Source organism: Musa acuminata, chromosome BXJ3-1, assembly GCF_036884655.1.
Source record: "Musa acuminata AAA Group cultivar baxijiao chromosome BXJ3-1, Cavendish_Baxijiao_AAA, whole genome shotgun sequence".
In the NCBI taxonomy this organism is placed as follows: domain Eukaryota; kingdom Viridiplantae; phylum Streptophyta; class Magnoliopsida; order Zingiberales; family Musaceae; genus Musa; species Musa acuminata.
Genome location: NC_088349.1, coordinates 13,949,145 through 13,965,571, shown reverse-complemented (window position 1 = coordinate 13,965,571; position 16,427 = coordinate 13,949,145). Strand labels below are relative to the sequence as shown.

At 37.3% G+C, this 16,427-nt stretch overlaps 1 protein-coding gene across 1 annotated transcript; it reads right to left on the bottom strand.

Moving 5' to 3' along the window:
• Positions 1-12,593: 12,593 nt before the first annotated feature.
• LOC135628124 (sodium transporter HKT1-like) lies at positions 12,594-14,880 on the bottom strand. Its single transcript, XM_065134590.1, has 4 exons — positions 13,812-14,880; positions 13,312-13,530; positions 13,098-13,188; positions 12,594-12,925 (listed from the first exon to the last, which is right to left on the bottom strand). Exons 1-4 carry the CDS (start codon positions 14,867-14,869, stop codon positions 12,701-12,703), a joined length of 1,593 nt encoding a protein of 530 aa, XP_064990662.1. The 5' UTR covers positions 14,870-14,880; the 3' UTR covers positions 12,594-12,700.
• Between the last annotated feature and the right edge of the window lie 1,547 nt (positions 14,881-16,427).

Sequence of the window (16,427 nt, the reverse complement as noted above, 5' to 3'; positions counted from 1 at the left end):
ATTGGAAAACTCGAATGAGAGTTTTCATGCTTTCTATTAATCTAAATTTATGGAATATGGTTGAAATTAGATTTCCAAGGTCTTCTCTTCCGATAAACAATTGGAATGATTTGGAGAAGAAGTCTTTTTCTTTAAATGCAAGAGATATGAATGCTCTATTTTGCGTCTTAGACAAAAGTGAATTCAATCGGATTTGTTTATATGAAACGGCTTTCGATATATTGCATACTCTCGAAATCATACACGAAGGCACTACTAGAGTTAAAGATTCAAAAGTTAATCTTTTAATGCACGATTTTAAACTATTTCATATGAAACCAAGCGAAACCATTGGAGATATATACACCCGTTGTACGGATGTCGTCAATGGTTTAAAAGCACTTGGCAGAAGTTTTTCAGATTTTGAACTTGTAAACAAAATTTTATATTCTCTTAATAAAAGTTGGGATTCGAAAATAACGGCTATTCAAGAATCAAAATTTTTTAATACTTTTTTAATCGAAGAACTTATCAGGTCTTTAATGACCTATGAAATGACGTGTAATGCACATGAAGAACTTGAGAACTACCTTCCAAAGGACAGGAAGGATTTCAAACTAAGAACAATCGAAGACCACTCGAGCATAAGCTCAAGTGATGGTGAACTTAAACTCCTTACGATGAAATTTAAAATTTTCATGAAACAAAAATTAAAGAACAAAAAGAACGCAACTACTTGCTTTGAATGCAAGAAGAAGAATGTGACTTTGGATGAATCGAGCTCCTTCGAAAATGAGGAGAAAATCAACAAAGGCGAGGTAGCAAACTACGTCTTAACAACTTTCAACGATGAGATAATCAAAATGCCCTTAATTTATTTCAAAATTACATAATACTTTTCATGAGTTATTTTTTAATTTTATTTAGAATAATTATTTTTCTTAATTACATGTTTAATAATGTAAATGTAAAAAATTAGGAATCATACTTATCATTCTAGTAATTTTAAAAATAATCATGAAGATTACATATGTTATGATAAGGGAATAAAATGTTAGACTTAAATCATGCTAGATGTTTTAATGATAATGTGTATCTTAATGATATCCGTATTGCTTTTGATTGAAAATACTTTATAAATTCATGCTTGATGAAATAATGTAATGATGCATAATGATCGTGCTTAATGAATTTATCTTTCGAAATTATGCATGATGATTTAAAGTAATGATGATTTTTGGGTGATTTATGCCTTATTGATCTTTGTCGTAATAAATCTTGCACTTTCAGTTTTAAACGATGATGCTTGCCTATGCTAGTAGTAATAATTTTAAGTTGTTTCAAATGGATGTTGAAAGCACTTTTCTTAATGGCTTTATTTCTGAAGAAGTTTATGTTGAACAACCTCCTATATTTAAAAATAATAGCCTCCTTAATCATTTGTTTAAATTAACTAAAGCTCTCTATAGTTTAAAACAAGCCCCAATGGCTTTGTATGAGAGACTTAGTTTTTTTTTATTGAAAATAATTTTTCTAAAGGCAAGGTCGATACTACATTGTTTATCAAAAATTTTAAAAATAATTTTCTCATTGTTCATATTTATGTTGATGATATTATCTTCGGTTCAACAAACGAATCTCTTTGTGAATCTTTTGCTAAAACTATAAGCCTTGAATTTGAAATGAGTTTGATGGGAGAAGTAACCTTCTTTTTAGGCTTACAAATTAAGCAACTAAGTAATTATATCTTTATTAGTCAAACTAAATACGCTTTAGATTTGCTAAAATGATTTAATATGGATAGCTCAAAAGTTATCAACACTCCTATGAGTACCTCCACTAAGTTAGAAATTGATGAAAGTAAAAAAAGTTTTAATCAAAAAACTTATAGGAGTATGATAGGAAGTTTACTTTACCTCACTGTAACTAGACCAGATATCATGTTCTGTGTAGGACTTTGTGCTAGGTTTCAATTGAATCCTTAGATATCTTATCTCAAAGCAATTAAAAGAATACTTAGATATCTTAAAGGTACCACAAATCTAGGATTATGGTATCCAAAATCTGAGAATTTTGAGCTAATTAGTTATGCTGATGCGGATTTTGCTATGCGTAGACTAGATAGAAAAAGCACATCAAGAACATGTCAATTTTTAAGATATTCCCTTATTTCCTGATTATCTAAGAAACAAAACTCGATTGTATTATCAACAACCGAAGTTAAATATATTGTAGCTAGTGCATGCTGTGCACAAGTTGTATGGATGAAAAACACCTTAGAAGATTATAAAGTTCATCTTAAAAATATTTCCATTAAATGTGATAACACAAGTGCAATATGCTTAACAAATAATCTCATTCAACACTCAAGAACAAAGCATATTGATATTAGATATCACTTTATACGAGATTATATCACTAATCATGATGTAATTATAGAGTTCATTGATACTAAATAACAACTAACTGATATTTTTACAAAGCCTTTAAGTGAAGAACAATTTGATTTCATTAGAAGAGAATTAGGAATATTGATTTGTCTGAATGCATGAACTTATTAAATTGATTTTTCGGACTTTCTTGATTATATGATCAATCACTTAATATTGAAAATCTTATGATACGAATTTTACATGACTATATGCTTCAATAACAAGTTGGAAATTATGTGTCTTGATTTCTATGATGATAAGAATGTTTTACCTTCATGATTGTGTTTGAAAAGCTATGGCAAAACTTTGTCTGAATGCATGAATTTGTTAAACTTCATTTTCGGACTTTCTTGATCCTAACAATGCATGATTTTGTATTTCTCTTCTGGATTAAATGTATTTCTTGAATGGAGCTTTCATGAGCCTATATCATATCAAGTTTATTTCGTATCAATGCTCCATGATTTTTGACATTTGGAATTGATTAACAAATGCATCTCTTATGGATTTACCTTGTGAAAATTGATTTTTAATCGAAAAATGGATTTAATGAAATGAATTCCATCTTGATGAAGGAAGACTTTTTTTTAATGAACACTTACAAGAATTTAATTTCACATGTATATCTTGATTCTTGTAAAAATGAAGCACGATTTAATCTCTTATCATTTTTAACTTCATTCAAAGTTAGTTCACAATGGCTTTTCTCCTTCATGCAAAATGTTAATGACAAATAAGGAAGAAGTAATGAAAGCTATCTCTTTAATGAACTTTTGAATGATACCATATCATGATTGCTTGAAAAATAATTTATATTAATGGTATCTTATGGTTGAAAAATAACATGAATCTTTACCACACTTATTACTATGCTTGAAATACGCTTGAATCGTTCACCTTTTTGTTGATGACAAAGAGGGAGAAATATGTGATAAATTGATGATAGAATGAATTGCTATGATTGTCATATTTGCATTAATGATAAGATATCTAGAGTTTACATTGTAATTTTACAATGTTGATATCTTGTCATATGATGAATTGCTATGATTGCCATATTTGCATCATGTTAAGATATCTAGAGCTTACATCATAATTTTATAAATTGATATCTTACCATATGATGAATTGCTACGATTGCTATCTTTCACATATGAAATATAAGACCTGAAAATGGATGTCAAGCCTTGACATCATTTTTAGAAAGATATATCATGATAGGAATCATGATAGGGGTATTGATAAGTTTAAATGAACTTAACTTATCAATATGCCTCTTGAATTCAAAGGCTTTGAATTCAAGAATGACTTATCTAAGTATGGCATATAGATAGGGGGAGTTAAGGTTAACTTCGTCATCAATTGATTATCATCATCAAAAAGGGGGAAATTATTGAATCTCGGATTTTGATGATGAAGTCAATTGTCATTTGGTTATCTAATCCGTATGTTGAGATAAGTGTGCAGGATTAACTACGATTGCAGTAAAACATGCAGCAGGTGTTAAGCCGGAGTCAAGACCAAGATCAGGTTGGGGGTTCGAGAGTTTATTGAAAGTCCGAATGGTCATCAGAGGTTCTAAGGGAACAATCCAAGAAGTCCAGGAGCTTGCCAAAGAAGCTCGTCAGAACTCGCCAAGAGGATCGTCGTAAGTCTAGTAGTTTGTCGGGAGTCCGCTGGAGCATCGCCGAGGGTTCGTCGGATGTTCGTCGGAAGTTCGTCGGAAGCTCGCCTAAAGAAACGATTGACGCACCGAAACATGATCTACAGTATTGATGTCTTAATTGTCGTAGTTCGCATGTAGATTAAGTTAGGATTGGGAGGTGATCCCATTAACTTAATCTGGAACCAACTGGGCCCTTGGCAAACGTAAATTGGGCCGAATGGATCAGCCCATTTAGACCCAGAATTCCTGGCTAGCAATGGCACCACCCAGGAGACTCAGTCTCCCAGGAGTTCTGGGCGGTAGTATTGCCCTTGTCAAGCGATGGTACCGCCGGTAGTTATTACTGCCAGTGATGGTACCACCCCTGTCTAGCGGTAGTACCGCCTGAGCTCGGTTTCCAAGCAATATCAAGTGGTAGTACTACCCAGACTGAGCAGTAGTATCGCTTAGTGATAGATGACAAGCGGTAGTACCGCCTAGTTATGGCGGTGATACCACCAGGACCCTGAAAATCTAGGAATAGACACTTTTGAGCTCCAAATTCAAACTGATTTGGGCCTATATAAACCCCACCCTTTCCTGCATGAAAGAAAACTAAAAGCTTGCTTTTATTCTGAGTATTCGAGAGATTAAAAGTATTGTAAAAGGCTAGAGTTCCTCTCCCTATTTTCTTTCTAAGTCTTGATCATTCAAGAGAGGAGTGAAAACTTGTAAGGGTGGTCTCCTAAGCCCGTCAAAATGAGAAAAGCTATAAAAGGGTAGGTGACCTCATCGGATTGACCGAACCACTCTAAATCTTGGTTTGCATTTACATTCTACTCTTTATCTTAACTGCAAATTGCCTTCGTTGCTTTACATCAACTATACTTTCGTTTGCTCTCAAGTTAAAGATCTTTCCGAAATGGTTTTCGTATGAGGTCTTTTTAAACCGACGAAAGTTTTTTGCTGCACTAATTCACCCCACCCCCCCCCCCCCCTTTGGTGCTCTTGATCCTAACAATGCCTATCATATATGTATGACCCTCTAGGCCTAATATCGAGCTGGTCATGAGTCATACTTATCAAAACTCCTTATAGCTTAATGAATTATTATCTCCATAATAATTCACTTGACTCACCGACTACAGACATACTAGGCCACTACGTCGTAATCTATAGACGATATAGGAAAATCTAATCCATTGGACCTATCTATCCTCAATTACCATGTATATATAGTCCTTCATCCATCTAATACCCTAGAGACCATATATCGGGCATGGTACTATCAGGCCCATACAGTCTTTACTCGAGCCTCGCTCTAATCAAATTCTCTCATAGAACTCTTTCTCTCTCAATCCGAATAACCCTGGCCAGGGATTTGTTTAAGCAAGAACATATGAGATATTCCTCTCATGACATCGAGAGTAGATGATTCTCTATCGATACTCAATAGTCCTCGTAAGGTTGGCTACCACTCCCGATGACCGGTTGTACTAGATTTAAAAATTCAATGCTTATAAGTCTGGTATCAAAGAGTGGAGTACTCATACAAAACATCCTTGATGTCTCAAGTCTAAGGACCAGGTACACCATTGGGACAACGAAATCATTGTCTGACAATGAGGTATCATTAACCATCCAATATTTCATGAGCGGATCAATCAGTGAACTCATTCTCTAATGAGTACCTGCACCGTAGCCCTAGCATCCTCACACAAGCAGCTATTCGACCAGTTGTCTCTATCATATGGATAGGTATATAACACACCAGTCTGTCTGGTTATCTCGATGTCCCTCTCGAGTAAACTATGACCATGATTATTTATGGTCTATATTTAAAGGTGAATCGGTCTCCATCTCGTTACGATCCAATTCTCATTGCACGGATTCATGGACATCACAATATATATACACATATACGCAATAAGCAATATAAAGTGATAAAATATCAAATAATATAATAAGAAAAAGGAATGTATATCATGTCACACATACTATCACTCACGTGATTGGTTTGCAAGACACCTATGACTAGCATCTTCTACCACAAGGTGTAGGGTTAATGGTGAGGGATCTCATAGATCCATTTGTTGGATTGAGAATGCTCCTTTTTTAGGAAGGGTGACTGATGTAGGTAGTATTGTATGGATTCTTCGGAGTTGCTTTTGATGTCCCATACTCTTGAACTAGTCAGGAACTTGAGTGTCATGTAACAGGTCAACACTACTACTCGTATTCGATTGAGAGTTGATCGCTTGATGATAGCATTATAAGCTGAGCGAATATCAACTACTATAAATTTAGTTTTTTACTATCTTTGTGCAATCCTCAATTCCGAATGTTACACAGATATTGACAGATCCTATCAGGGTGATCAACTCTCTTGTGAAGCTAAGAAGTGACGAGGAGATGGATTGAAGTTCTTTGGTCGACAAACCAATTTTTTGAAAGGTATCATAGTACAATATATCTGTAGAGCTCTCTCTATCAATCAAAATCCTTTTAACCCATGTTTTTGTGACCCTAAGGGATACTACTAACTCATCATCGTACTCTGGATCTAGGTACTTAGCCTCTTCTTCTATGAATATAATGAGTTAGTCTCCATTTAGGTGGAACATTTTTAACTATAATTTTCTTGTATACATCTTTCGAGTAGAGGAGTTGTTACCTCCAACCGCTAGTCCGACGATGATCATATCTATTTGTTGTTTAATTGGACCTCGAGGCTTTGGTAAGGGTTCTCGAATGTGATGGAGGAACTTATTGAGGTGTCCCTTTCAAACCAAATCTTTAATTTACTCAAGCATAACAATTTTTTGTATCATATCCAGGTTCCTAGTGAAAGCGATAATATTTGGTTATATCCATCCTTGATAAAAGTTAACACCACTCAATACTTCCTACAATAAAGTATTCATATAGATTTAGGAGAATGGACTCCTAAGAATACCGATAGCTTTGAGCACTCTCGGTTCAAATCCTTTTATTTTGGTGATCCCAAATCAGGGTTCGACGGGAGCCCCAATCAAACAAAACCATTTCCATATTTAAGCCCGTAATCTTTTTCGATGACTTTTTCAAGATATGACATTCACCCAATCACCTCCTATCGTAATAATATCTATCCTTATAGAAATTTTTCACACTACTTCAATAAATACAAGTACTAACATGGATAATCTAAATATTGCTCCATACCTTCCTTAGATTACCCAATTAGCTCATTAAACTCTACCTATATTTGTGTCCCTTGTTTCTACCCCTACTCTACCACTTGTACCTATTTTGAGCTGAATAGTTGAGTCACACTTGGTGTAGACTCATGCCCCACCTAAGTCACCTCTACTGTCGACAGTTCAAAACCAAATCTCATTGCCTAAACCAATCTACTAATGAGTCAATCAGCCAATCAACTAACTTTCCAACCAAGGTTAGGAGACCACATGCATAAAATGGACTAGCAATCGGCAAACATAGAAATAAAGTAAGAAAAACTGCTAAAAATATATTCATATTTTTTATCTTCTTTCACGAAAGATATAAATAAAGAACTAATTCGTTAGAGCACATAGTTGTATTCATTTCATAGATAATTCTTTATGGGATTATAGACTCCTTATGTGTCGGACTTTTCCAATAACATTAAGATGAACAATACGATGAGCAACACGTGAGTGGTTTGCCAAACAATCATTGGAGTCGATCTCATCCTTCAGATAGTTACCCAAGGAGTTTGAGCTTAGTTTTATTAGATATAGACACTTGAAAAAGCTCACCACGCCTCTCCTAGATGTACATTAGGAAGAAAAAAAGTCAAAAATTATACGAAAAGGTTTAATGATGAATTCCAACAAGTTGCAAATCCAACCCTCTCTGTTTTTATCAATACATATATTGGTGGTGTCTAACCTTTAAGAATATTATACAAAGTTATTACTCAACCACTAGTGATTTTTTAGAATTGTTGTAAGAAGCCAACTGCCACATATTTACGGAGTCAGTAATTATCGATAAAAAGAGGGGTGAGGTCAAGAAAATAATAAAAGAGAAAAAGTCTTATGTCCAAGTCCCACGAAAAAGCTAAAAAATTATAAACTAAGAGATTGGTTCTCCTTCTAACGTCAAAACTATTAGAGTTAATTTTGGGTTGCTTGAGGTCAACTCAGAAAAAATTTTCAAGCTAAATATTCAATCCATGCAAAACTTGATCAAGAGTAATCCCGATAATATTACTCTAATGCCCAGGTCATTACTTAAATTAGACAAGTCTGACTATAAAGGAAAGTTCCCTTTTATAATGGATGCCTAAAAGAGGGATTACATAGTTCATTAGTACGAACCGGTCGCAACCACCTTTACTGACTCTAGGTAGTTCCACTAATTTGTTAGATTAGTTAGAACTGTCCAGGGTGTTGAGTCATTTATTACATTTTATCGCTAGACATGTGTCAATTAATTACTTATACACGAAAACCACGTTTCAACGAGACCACAAATATGCATGTATCAGTCACATATGATACTGACATATCCACTGTAATAATACATAATCAGACTTTATACATATTAGAAGTAGAAGTCTAGAGATAAACAATAAACATAATTTAAAAAAATCCACATAACATTTACGTGGACACAGGAAAGTATACTTATGATGGGGATATAAACAGGAATATCTTTTGTATATGAACAAATACTAGAAGACCAAAATACGCAGCGGAATAAAATGGAAACACAATCAAATAGAACACCAATATATACGTGGAAAACCCCTTCAATGTGAAGGGTAAAAACTACGGGACAAACTAGAGATAATCCACTATGAGAATAATGAATATACAAATCTTAATCTCTTGCCCAAAACCCTAGCAACAACCACAAGAGAATAACTGGGATACAAGGATCACGTCACTGCCCACAATATCTAAAACCTCCCAAGTAATCACAGCAAGAGCCTACTGTGGATTTGATCTAACCTGAGATGAGAACACTGCTAGATGATTGTGAACAGTCTCTCTGCGTTGTCCTTGTTTTCTTCCCTTTCTTTCTCTTCCTTTTCTGCCTTGTTCTCCTTCTTCTCTTTGGAATCTCGTGGCTATAAAGATCTGCCTCGTTGCTGCCTTTTTATAGCTTTAATCTGCCTCTAAAACGCAGCCACCACACCCCCCTAATCTTAATTAGGGTTAGGTTAAGAGGGGGTGTGGGATGTGGGCTGATAAAGCCCACATGGGCTGAATATGGGCCATCAGCCCAACAACCTCCCCCTTCAGCCCATAAGGGAGGTTGTCCCATGACTCCTCAATGTGAAGTCATGCCGACCAACTGTCGGCATATCTCCTGTCTTTCTTTTGGTAAGGTCTTCGTCAATATGTCTGCTCCGTTGTCATCTGTATGAATTTTCTGAAGCTGCAACTGCTTCTCTTCAAATACATTTCGAATCCAGTGGTATCTGACATCTATATGCTTTGACTTGGAATGAAACATTGGGTTCTTACACAAATGGATGACACTCTGGCTATCACAATGCACCACATAATTTTCCTATTTCAGCCCCAATTCTTGTAAGAATTCTTTCATCCATAACATTTCTTTGCATACCTCTATAGCAGCAATATATTCTGCTTCTGTGGTGGAGAGAGCAATACACCTTTGTAACCTGGATTGCCATGACATAGCTCCCCCTGCAAAAGTAAGTACATAACCTGAAGTAGACTTCCTCGTATCTATATCTCTTGCCATATCTGCATCTGTGTAACCTGTTAACACAGGTGGTCCACCTCCAAAGCTTAAACAAACCTTAGAGCTCCCTCTGAGATATCTAAAAATCCACTTCACTGCTGCCCAGTGCTCTTTGCCTGGATTTACAAGAAATCTGTTAGTAACACCCACTGCATATGCGATGTCTGGCCTCGTACATACCATTGCATACATTAAACTTCCAACTGCTGAAGCATAAGGAACCTTTTGCATTTTCTCCTTCTCCTCATCACTTGACGGACTCTGTTCTGAGCACAACTTGAAGTGACCTGCAAGAGGAGAACCAACTGGCTTAGCATTGCTCATACTGAATCTTTCCAATACCTTCTCGATGTATTTCTCCTGTGACAACCAAATCTTCTTATTTTTCCTGTCACGAGAAATCTGCATGCCTAGTATTTGCTTTGCTAGCCCCATGTCCTTCATTGCAAAAGACTCACTCAGTTCCTTCTTCAACCTATCAATTTTAGACATATCTTTCCCAAGAATAAGCATGTCATCAACATTAAGTAAGAGAATAATAAAATCCTCACCAAACCATTTGATGTATACACAATGATCTTAAGCCGTTCTTTTATATCCATTTTCTGTCATAAATGAATCAAACTTTCTGTACCACTGTCTTGGAACTTGCTTTAGCCCATACAAGCTCTTCTTCAACTTGCAGACAAAATTATCTTTACCTTTGACTTTGAAGTCTTCTGGTTGCTCCATATAAATTTCCTCCTCCAAATCACCATGAAGGAAAGCTGTCTTCACATCTAACTGCTCAACCTCCAAGTCCTGGCTAGCAGCAATACCAAGAGCAACACGAGTAGAAGACATTTTAACAACAGGAGAAAATATCTCTTCAGAGTCAATACCTTTCTTTTGACCAAAGCCTTTCACAACCAATCTAGCTTTGTACTTTAGTTGAGAACAATATTCTTGAGTCTTCAACCTAAAAACCCACTTGTTCTTCAAGGCCTTCATTCCATTTGGTAGCAGCACCAAATCATAAGTGTGGTTTTTCTGAAGAGCATCCATCTCTTCCTGCATAGCAATTAACCACTTCTCTTTCTGCTCACTCTCAATTGCTTCTTGGTAACTCTCTAGTTCATCTGCATCAGTAAGCATCACATACTCATCTGTAGAGTATCTTCTGGAAGGTTGACGTTGTCTAGAAGATCTTCTCAACTGAGGTTCTGCGGGAACTTGCTCTCCTACTTCTTCTTGCTCAACATGTCCTGCAGGTAAATCAACATCAGGCTCTACACTATTTTCCTGCACATCTCCCCCATCACCCTGATATATTGGAGGAATAACTGGGTCACAATCTGCTAATCCTTCTGCAGAAGTCTTGGCTGGTGCCTTCTTCTTCAAATCCTCATTCAACAAACTGCTTGTTACTTGACTCATAGTGACAATACCATCTGACGTAGAATTACTAAGGGAAACCACCAGTGTCTCCCAACTTTCTGGTAATGAACTGAGAAGTAACAATGCCTGCAACTCATCATCAAGAGACATTCTCATAGAGGATAACTGGTTAGTAATACTCTGCATTTCATTCAAATGCTTAGCAATAGAAGCACCCTCTCTATATTTTAGGTTCACAAGTTTTCTGATCAAAAAAGCTTTGTTGCCAGTTGTTTTTCTTTCATAGAGACTTTCCAATTTTTTCCAAAGAGAATATGCAGAAATTTCAGTAGAAACATGGTGAAAGACACTATCATCAAGCCACTGTCTAATAAACCCAATTGTTTTTCGATCTAACCTCTTCCACTCATCATCTGTCATAGTTGTAGGTTTTGCACTATCCCCCTGCAAAGGTCATACAAATCTTTGCAATACAAGAGATCTTCCATTCTTGGTTTCCATATCATCCAATTATTTCCATTCAAACTAATCATGCGAGAAATATTACTGGCCTCCATGTTCAAATACAAAAAATTAAATCACTAAAATCCCGCTCTGATACCAGTTGATGGGGATATAAATAGGAATATCCTTTGTATATGAACAAATACTAGAAGACCAAAATATGCAGCGGAATAAAATGGAAACACAATCAAACAGAACACCAAGATATACGTGGAAAACCCCTTCAATGTGAAGGGTAAAAACCACGGGGCAAACTAGAGATAATCCACTATGAGAATAATGAATATACAAATCTCAATCTCTTGCCCAAAACCCTAGCAACAACCACAAGAGAATAACTGGGATACAAGGATCACGTCACTGCCCACAATATCTAAAACCTCCCAAGTAATCACAGCAAGAGCCTACTGTGGATTTGATCTAACCTGAGATGAGAACACTACTAGATGATTGTGAACAGTCTCTCTGCGTTGTCCTTGTCTTCTTCCCTTTCTTTCTCTTCCTTTTCTGCCTTGTTCTCCTTCTTCTCTTTGGAATCTCGTGGCTATAAAGATCTGCCTCGTTGCTGCCTTTTTATAGCTTTAATCTGCCTCTAAAACGCAGCCACCACACCCCCCTAATCTTAATTAGGGTTAGGTTAAGAGGGGGTGTGGGCTGTGGGCTGAATATGGGCCATCAGTCCAACAACTTACTCTCATATTTCTCCTTAGATCTAATAGAGGAACTATAAGAGAATTGAAAGTATTTTTCTTCTATGACTCCCTCCTCAATACCTTATGACATAAAGGATATTTATAAAATAAACTTTTTTTCTTTTTCATATTTATATTTCTAGTCCTTAGAGAATATTATTCGGATTTCTACAAATATCGGCCAACTCTTACAAAAAAAAAAAAAAGGCTCTTAGAAGATGTCCAAAACACTAAACCAAATGACTAATACACCTTAAAATAAAGAGACAATTGATCTATATAGCTGTTGTCTTTACTAACAATAATAAGATCTATGTAGTCAATACTTAATCCTTCCATGCATGGATTAGACTTATATAAATTTCCAATGTTTGCCACCTCTCATGCTGAACCTTTTCAACCTGCCGAATAACATGACAACGATGAGCACAAGTTTCCCTTTGCTGCTCCATTTCGCTGAGAACCCAGCCGACACGTCTTTGCAGTGCACGTCCGCCTTCACTTGCCGCTTGCAGCTGTACCCCGTTGTGAACCCAACCGTTCCATATGCACTGCCACAAGTTTGCACTGCGTTATTTTAGGGCAGTAGATGACACTAATGCATGATAACAGGTATCCGATTAAATCAGAGGAAGTCCACGAGAGAGAGAGAGAGAGAGAGAGAATAAAAGGGATTCAATGAAACAAGCACTCCAAAAGAGAGCTATGAATAAAAAGAGCTACTCCGTAGAGCTTTATGAGAAAAGCCATGGCCGCTTTTGGCCCGATGTTTTCAGCTGAGACCCTGCGATCCAATCTTGGTGTTGAGTTTGAGCTGCATGATAGAGCAGATAACTGAAGACAGATTCTGCTGAAGTGGACATCAAAGTTCCACTTCTCTCTCTCTCTCTCTCTCTCTCTCTCTCAAGGGGAATAAAGTTGTGAAGAAGGCACGTACCTTACAACCTCAACAACAATGTTGAGGACACTGAAGTTTATCGGGTCTTCAGAGATCTGCCTCCTCTCTGTGATGCATGCAATGATGGTAAAAATGGCAATATAAGACAGTGGCGAGAAGATCAAACTCAGGCCTTGCTTCTTCCTGCTTCTTTCCCTGCCCTTGAGCAGCTGCTTATCACCTTTTCTAGGAAGAAAACATGTATATGGAGGAATATACCTGTAACACATGCATATTATCAATTCGTTAGCATATTTGTGCGACAAGTGGGATTGGCCAATATGCACTACTGCTGCACGGAAAGATGTGAAAAGAGTGCGTGTGCAATAGAGACTGTGTGTTGGTCCCATCTGTTGGCCATGGGGGTGCTGTTGCATGTGATGTTCTTTGAAGATGTCACCTCACGAAGTGGGCTCTACCACATAATGTTGTTTATGCGGAGGTCTCTGTCAACTTATGGCTAAGTTTACTAAAGAAGCCACGAAGAGCACTGTCCGTACATCATCACCACAAACAGCACCAAGATGGCCGGAGCAACAGCAGCGAGGTCAACGATGGTTTCTCCGGCATAGCGTGAGTTCACGCACTGGAAGACGACGCCGACGACCTTCTGATACGTGCTCAGCCCACTCAAGATCTCAGACGTCCACTCCATACAGCAGAACAGTCCGAACTGCACTAGCACAAGCCCAGCCACGGTGAGAGCCAAGTACAGTGAGTGAGAGCCAGGAAGCAAGTGATTGCACTCCATCTCCCCGTAGTTAGTTAGCAGGTAATCATACTCCCGCCGCTTGGTGAGCTTCTTCAACAACCAGATGACCGCCCATAGGCACGAGGCGTACAACGTGTTTCCGACGAGTACCTGCACTGTAAGTATCAATAGGAGGCCGGAGTAAGTCCTGAAGACAACCATGTTCTCATTGGTGGGCACGAAGCCGCAGTTGGCGAAGGTAGAGACGGTGATGAAGATGGAGAACAGGGACGCGTTGATACCCTTTCTCTCAAGCACAGCTCCGGCTTCCGGGACAAGTCTCAGGTAAACAAGGATGAGTAAGAAACCAGCCACATGGCCTACTAAGAGATAACCCAACACCACGAAGAACAGGTGCTTTCTAGAGCTAAATTTCAAGTTCGAGCTCCGGCTTTGATCAGAGAGAGTAGCGAGTTCCGTGCCGGCTGCATCCAGTGCAGAATCCCTCATCTGGGAGTTGATCTTGGTGAAGTGAACACTAAGCATGGAGATGAACACCTCTCCCCCGATCACCATCAGAAGAGTCAGTACTGCGAGCTGGTAGTTGGAGAACACCTCCATCTCCATGGTGTCCATGCTTGAGACCGTGTTGGCCGACACGGACATGAAGAGCAGGTCGACGTTGGTGGGCCTACTCGTCGCGTCTCTCGTAGGCAGTAGCTTGAGGAGGAGGAAGCCGGTGATAGAGGAAGAGAGGAAGTAAAAGAATTGGATCCAGAAGGGGTTAACCTGAGAGAGAAGATGGATGAGGCTGTTCCGATGGAAAGTAATATCCATGACGGTCGATGGAGGTGGCATAAGAAACATATGTTGTTGGATTATAATTTGGATTTACTCATCAGGGTGGAAGGTATATCTATCTATATATAGGCACAGAAAAGTGCAGATGTACTAAATTCGCCACTATGGATCTGCACGTTAGATCTCATTGCAAGTGTGATCAAGAAACAAATGTCAATTAGCAGAAATTATTCAATATATCAATGGCAAATATCAATAAAACTATTATGGAAACTAAGTTACACAAAAATGCCAATGATAACTAAAGAACACAGAGAACCCTTGCGAAACTTGCAATTTCACATCACTGTGATATATATGGAGAGAGAGAGAGAGAGAGAGAGAGAGAGATCTCATATTTGAAGTTGTAATTATTTCTTCTCACCATACACAATTTGCAATTACTTTGATAGTTCCACAGTAATTTGAGCTTATACTGAATTACTTAACACTGTTCAGACATTCTCATTACTTCAACTCCTTGGCTGAGCTCAAACAACCACTATAAAGACACAAGAAGGGTGAAGATATAAAACTCTCCTTACCCACCTGACAATCAACATTAAACCAACATTACAGTGTGCTTAATAAGTGATGTACAGAAAGTTAACTTATATCATGTTCCAGCCTGATACATACTTTACCAAGGTTGATAAATCCAGACGCTGTAAATTTTCTTGGAGGTGCATCATCATAGTGATACAGGACAGTACTTCAAGCATGATTACAACCCTCAATCATTCGAGCAAGGAAACAAATAGAGACTAAATTGATACCTTCTCCTGACAACACATGTAAGACTGAAGGAAAAATGATTCTGCAAGTGACACTGGATGAGTGAGTGTGACAGTAAGTTTTGATAGCTCTAATAACAAAGCAATTTGATTGAAAGATGGTGGCAGGAGTATGATGAAGGAGATACCAAAATCTTTGATAATAAGTCCTCACTCAAGTTTTAGAAGGGAGATTCAGCAATGTTGTCACCAAAATACAGCAATGTTGACACATCTCTCTCTCTCTCATATAAAGGCATCTGAGCTAAGATGTGCAACACTTGATGCCCTGCATCATAAGCACTTAGATTTTCAGAGAGGCCTAAACTGTGAGGCTATAAGCCTCACTATCCACAGGCACCAGAAGTGCCCTTCCCATTGAAGCTGAAGTGCCTCTCCCACTGAAGAGATGATGGTATTGTTTTCATAGATTTGATTTCTGCAAACAACTTTACAGTAGTACTGCTGCTAAATTCGCTATAGCTGATACTCTGCATTTGCACGGACCAGGATGCTATATTATGCTCCTATTATATAAATTTTTTAATATTAAAATTAAAATTAAATAATAATAGATTAAATTTACGATATGTGTCTTTCAATATTACTTAGAAAGTCTTTATCTAATATACAGATTTAAAAATTATCATAATATCGATATACAAGAAGAACTAGACTAACGTTCTTCTCTATTCTTATTCTTTATAAAAATGTTATTAGCAATGAATTAGGATTAAAAAAGATAATAGAAGATATATAATCTTTTAATGACATCGTGTAATTAAAAAGAGATGAGAAAAGTTACATAATCT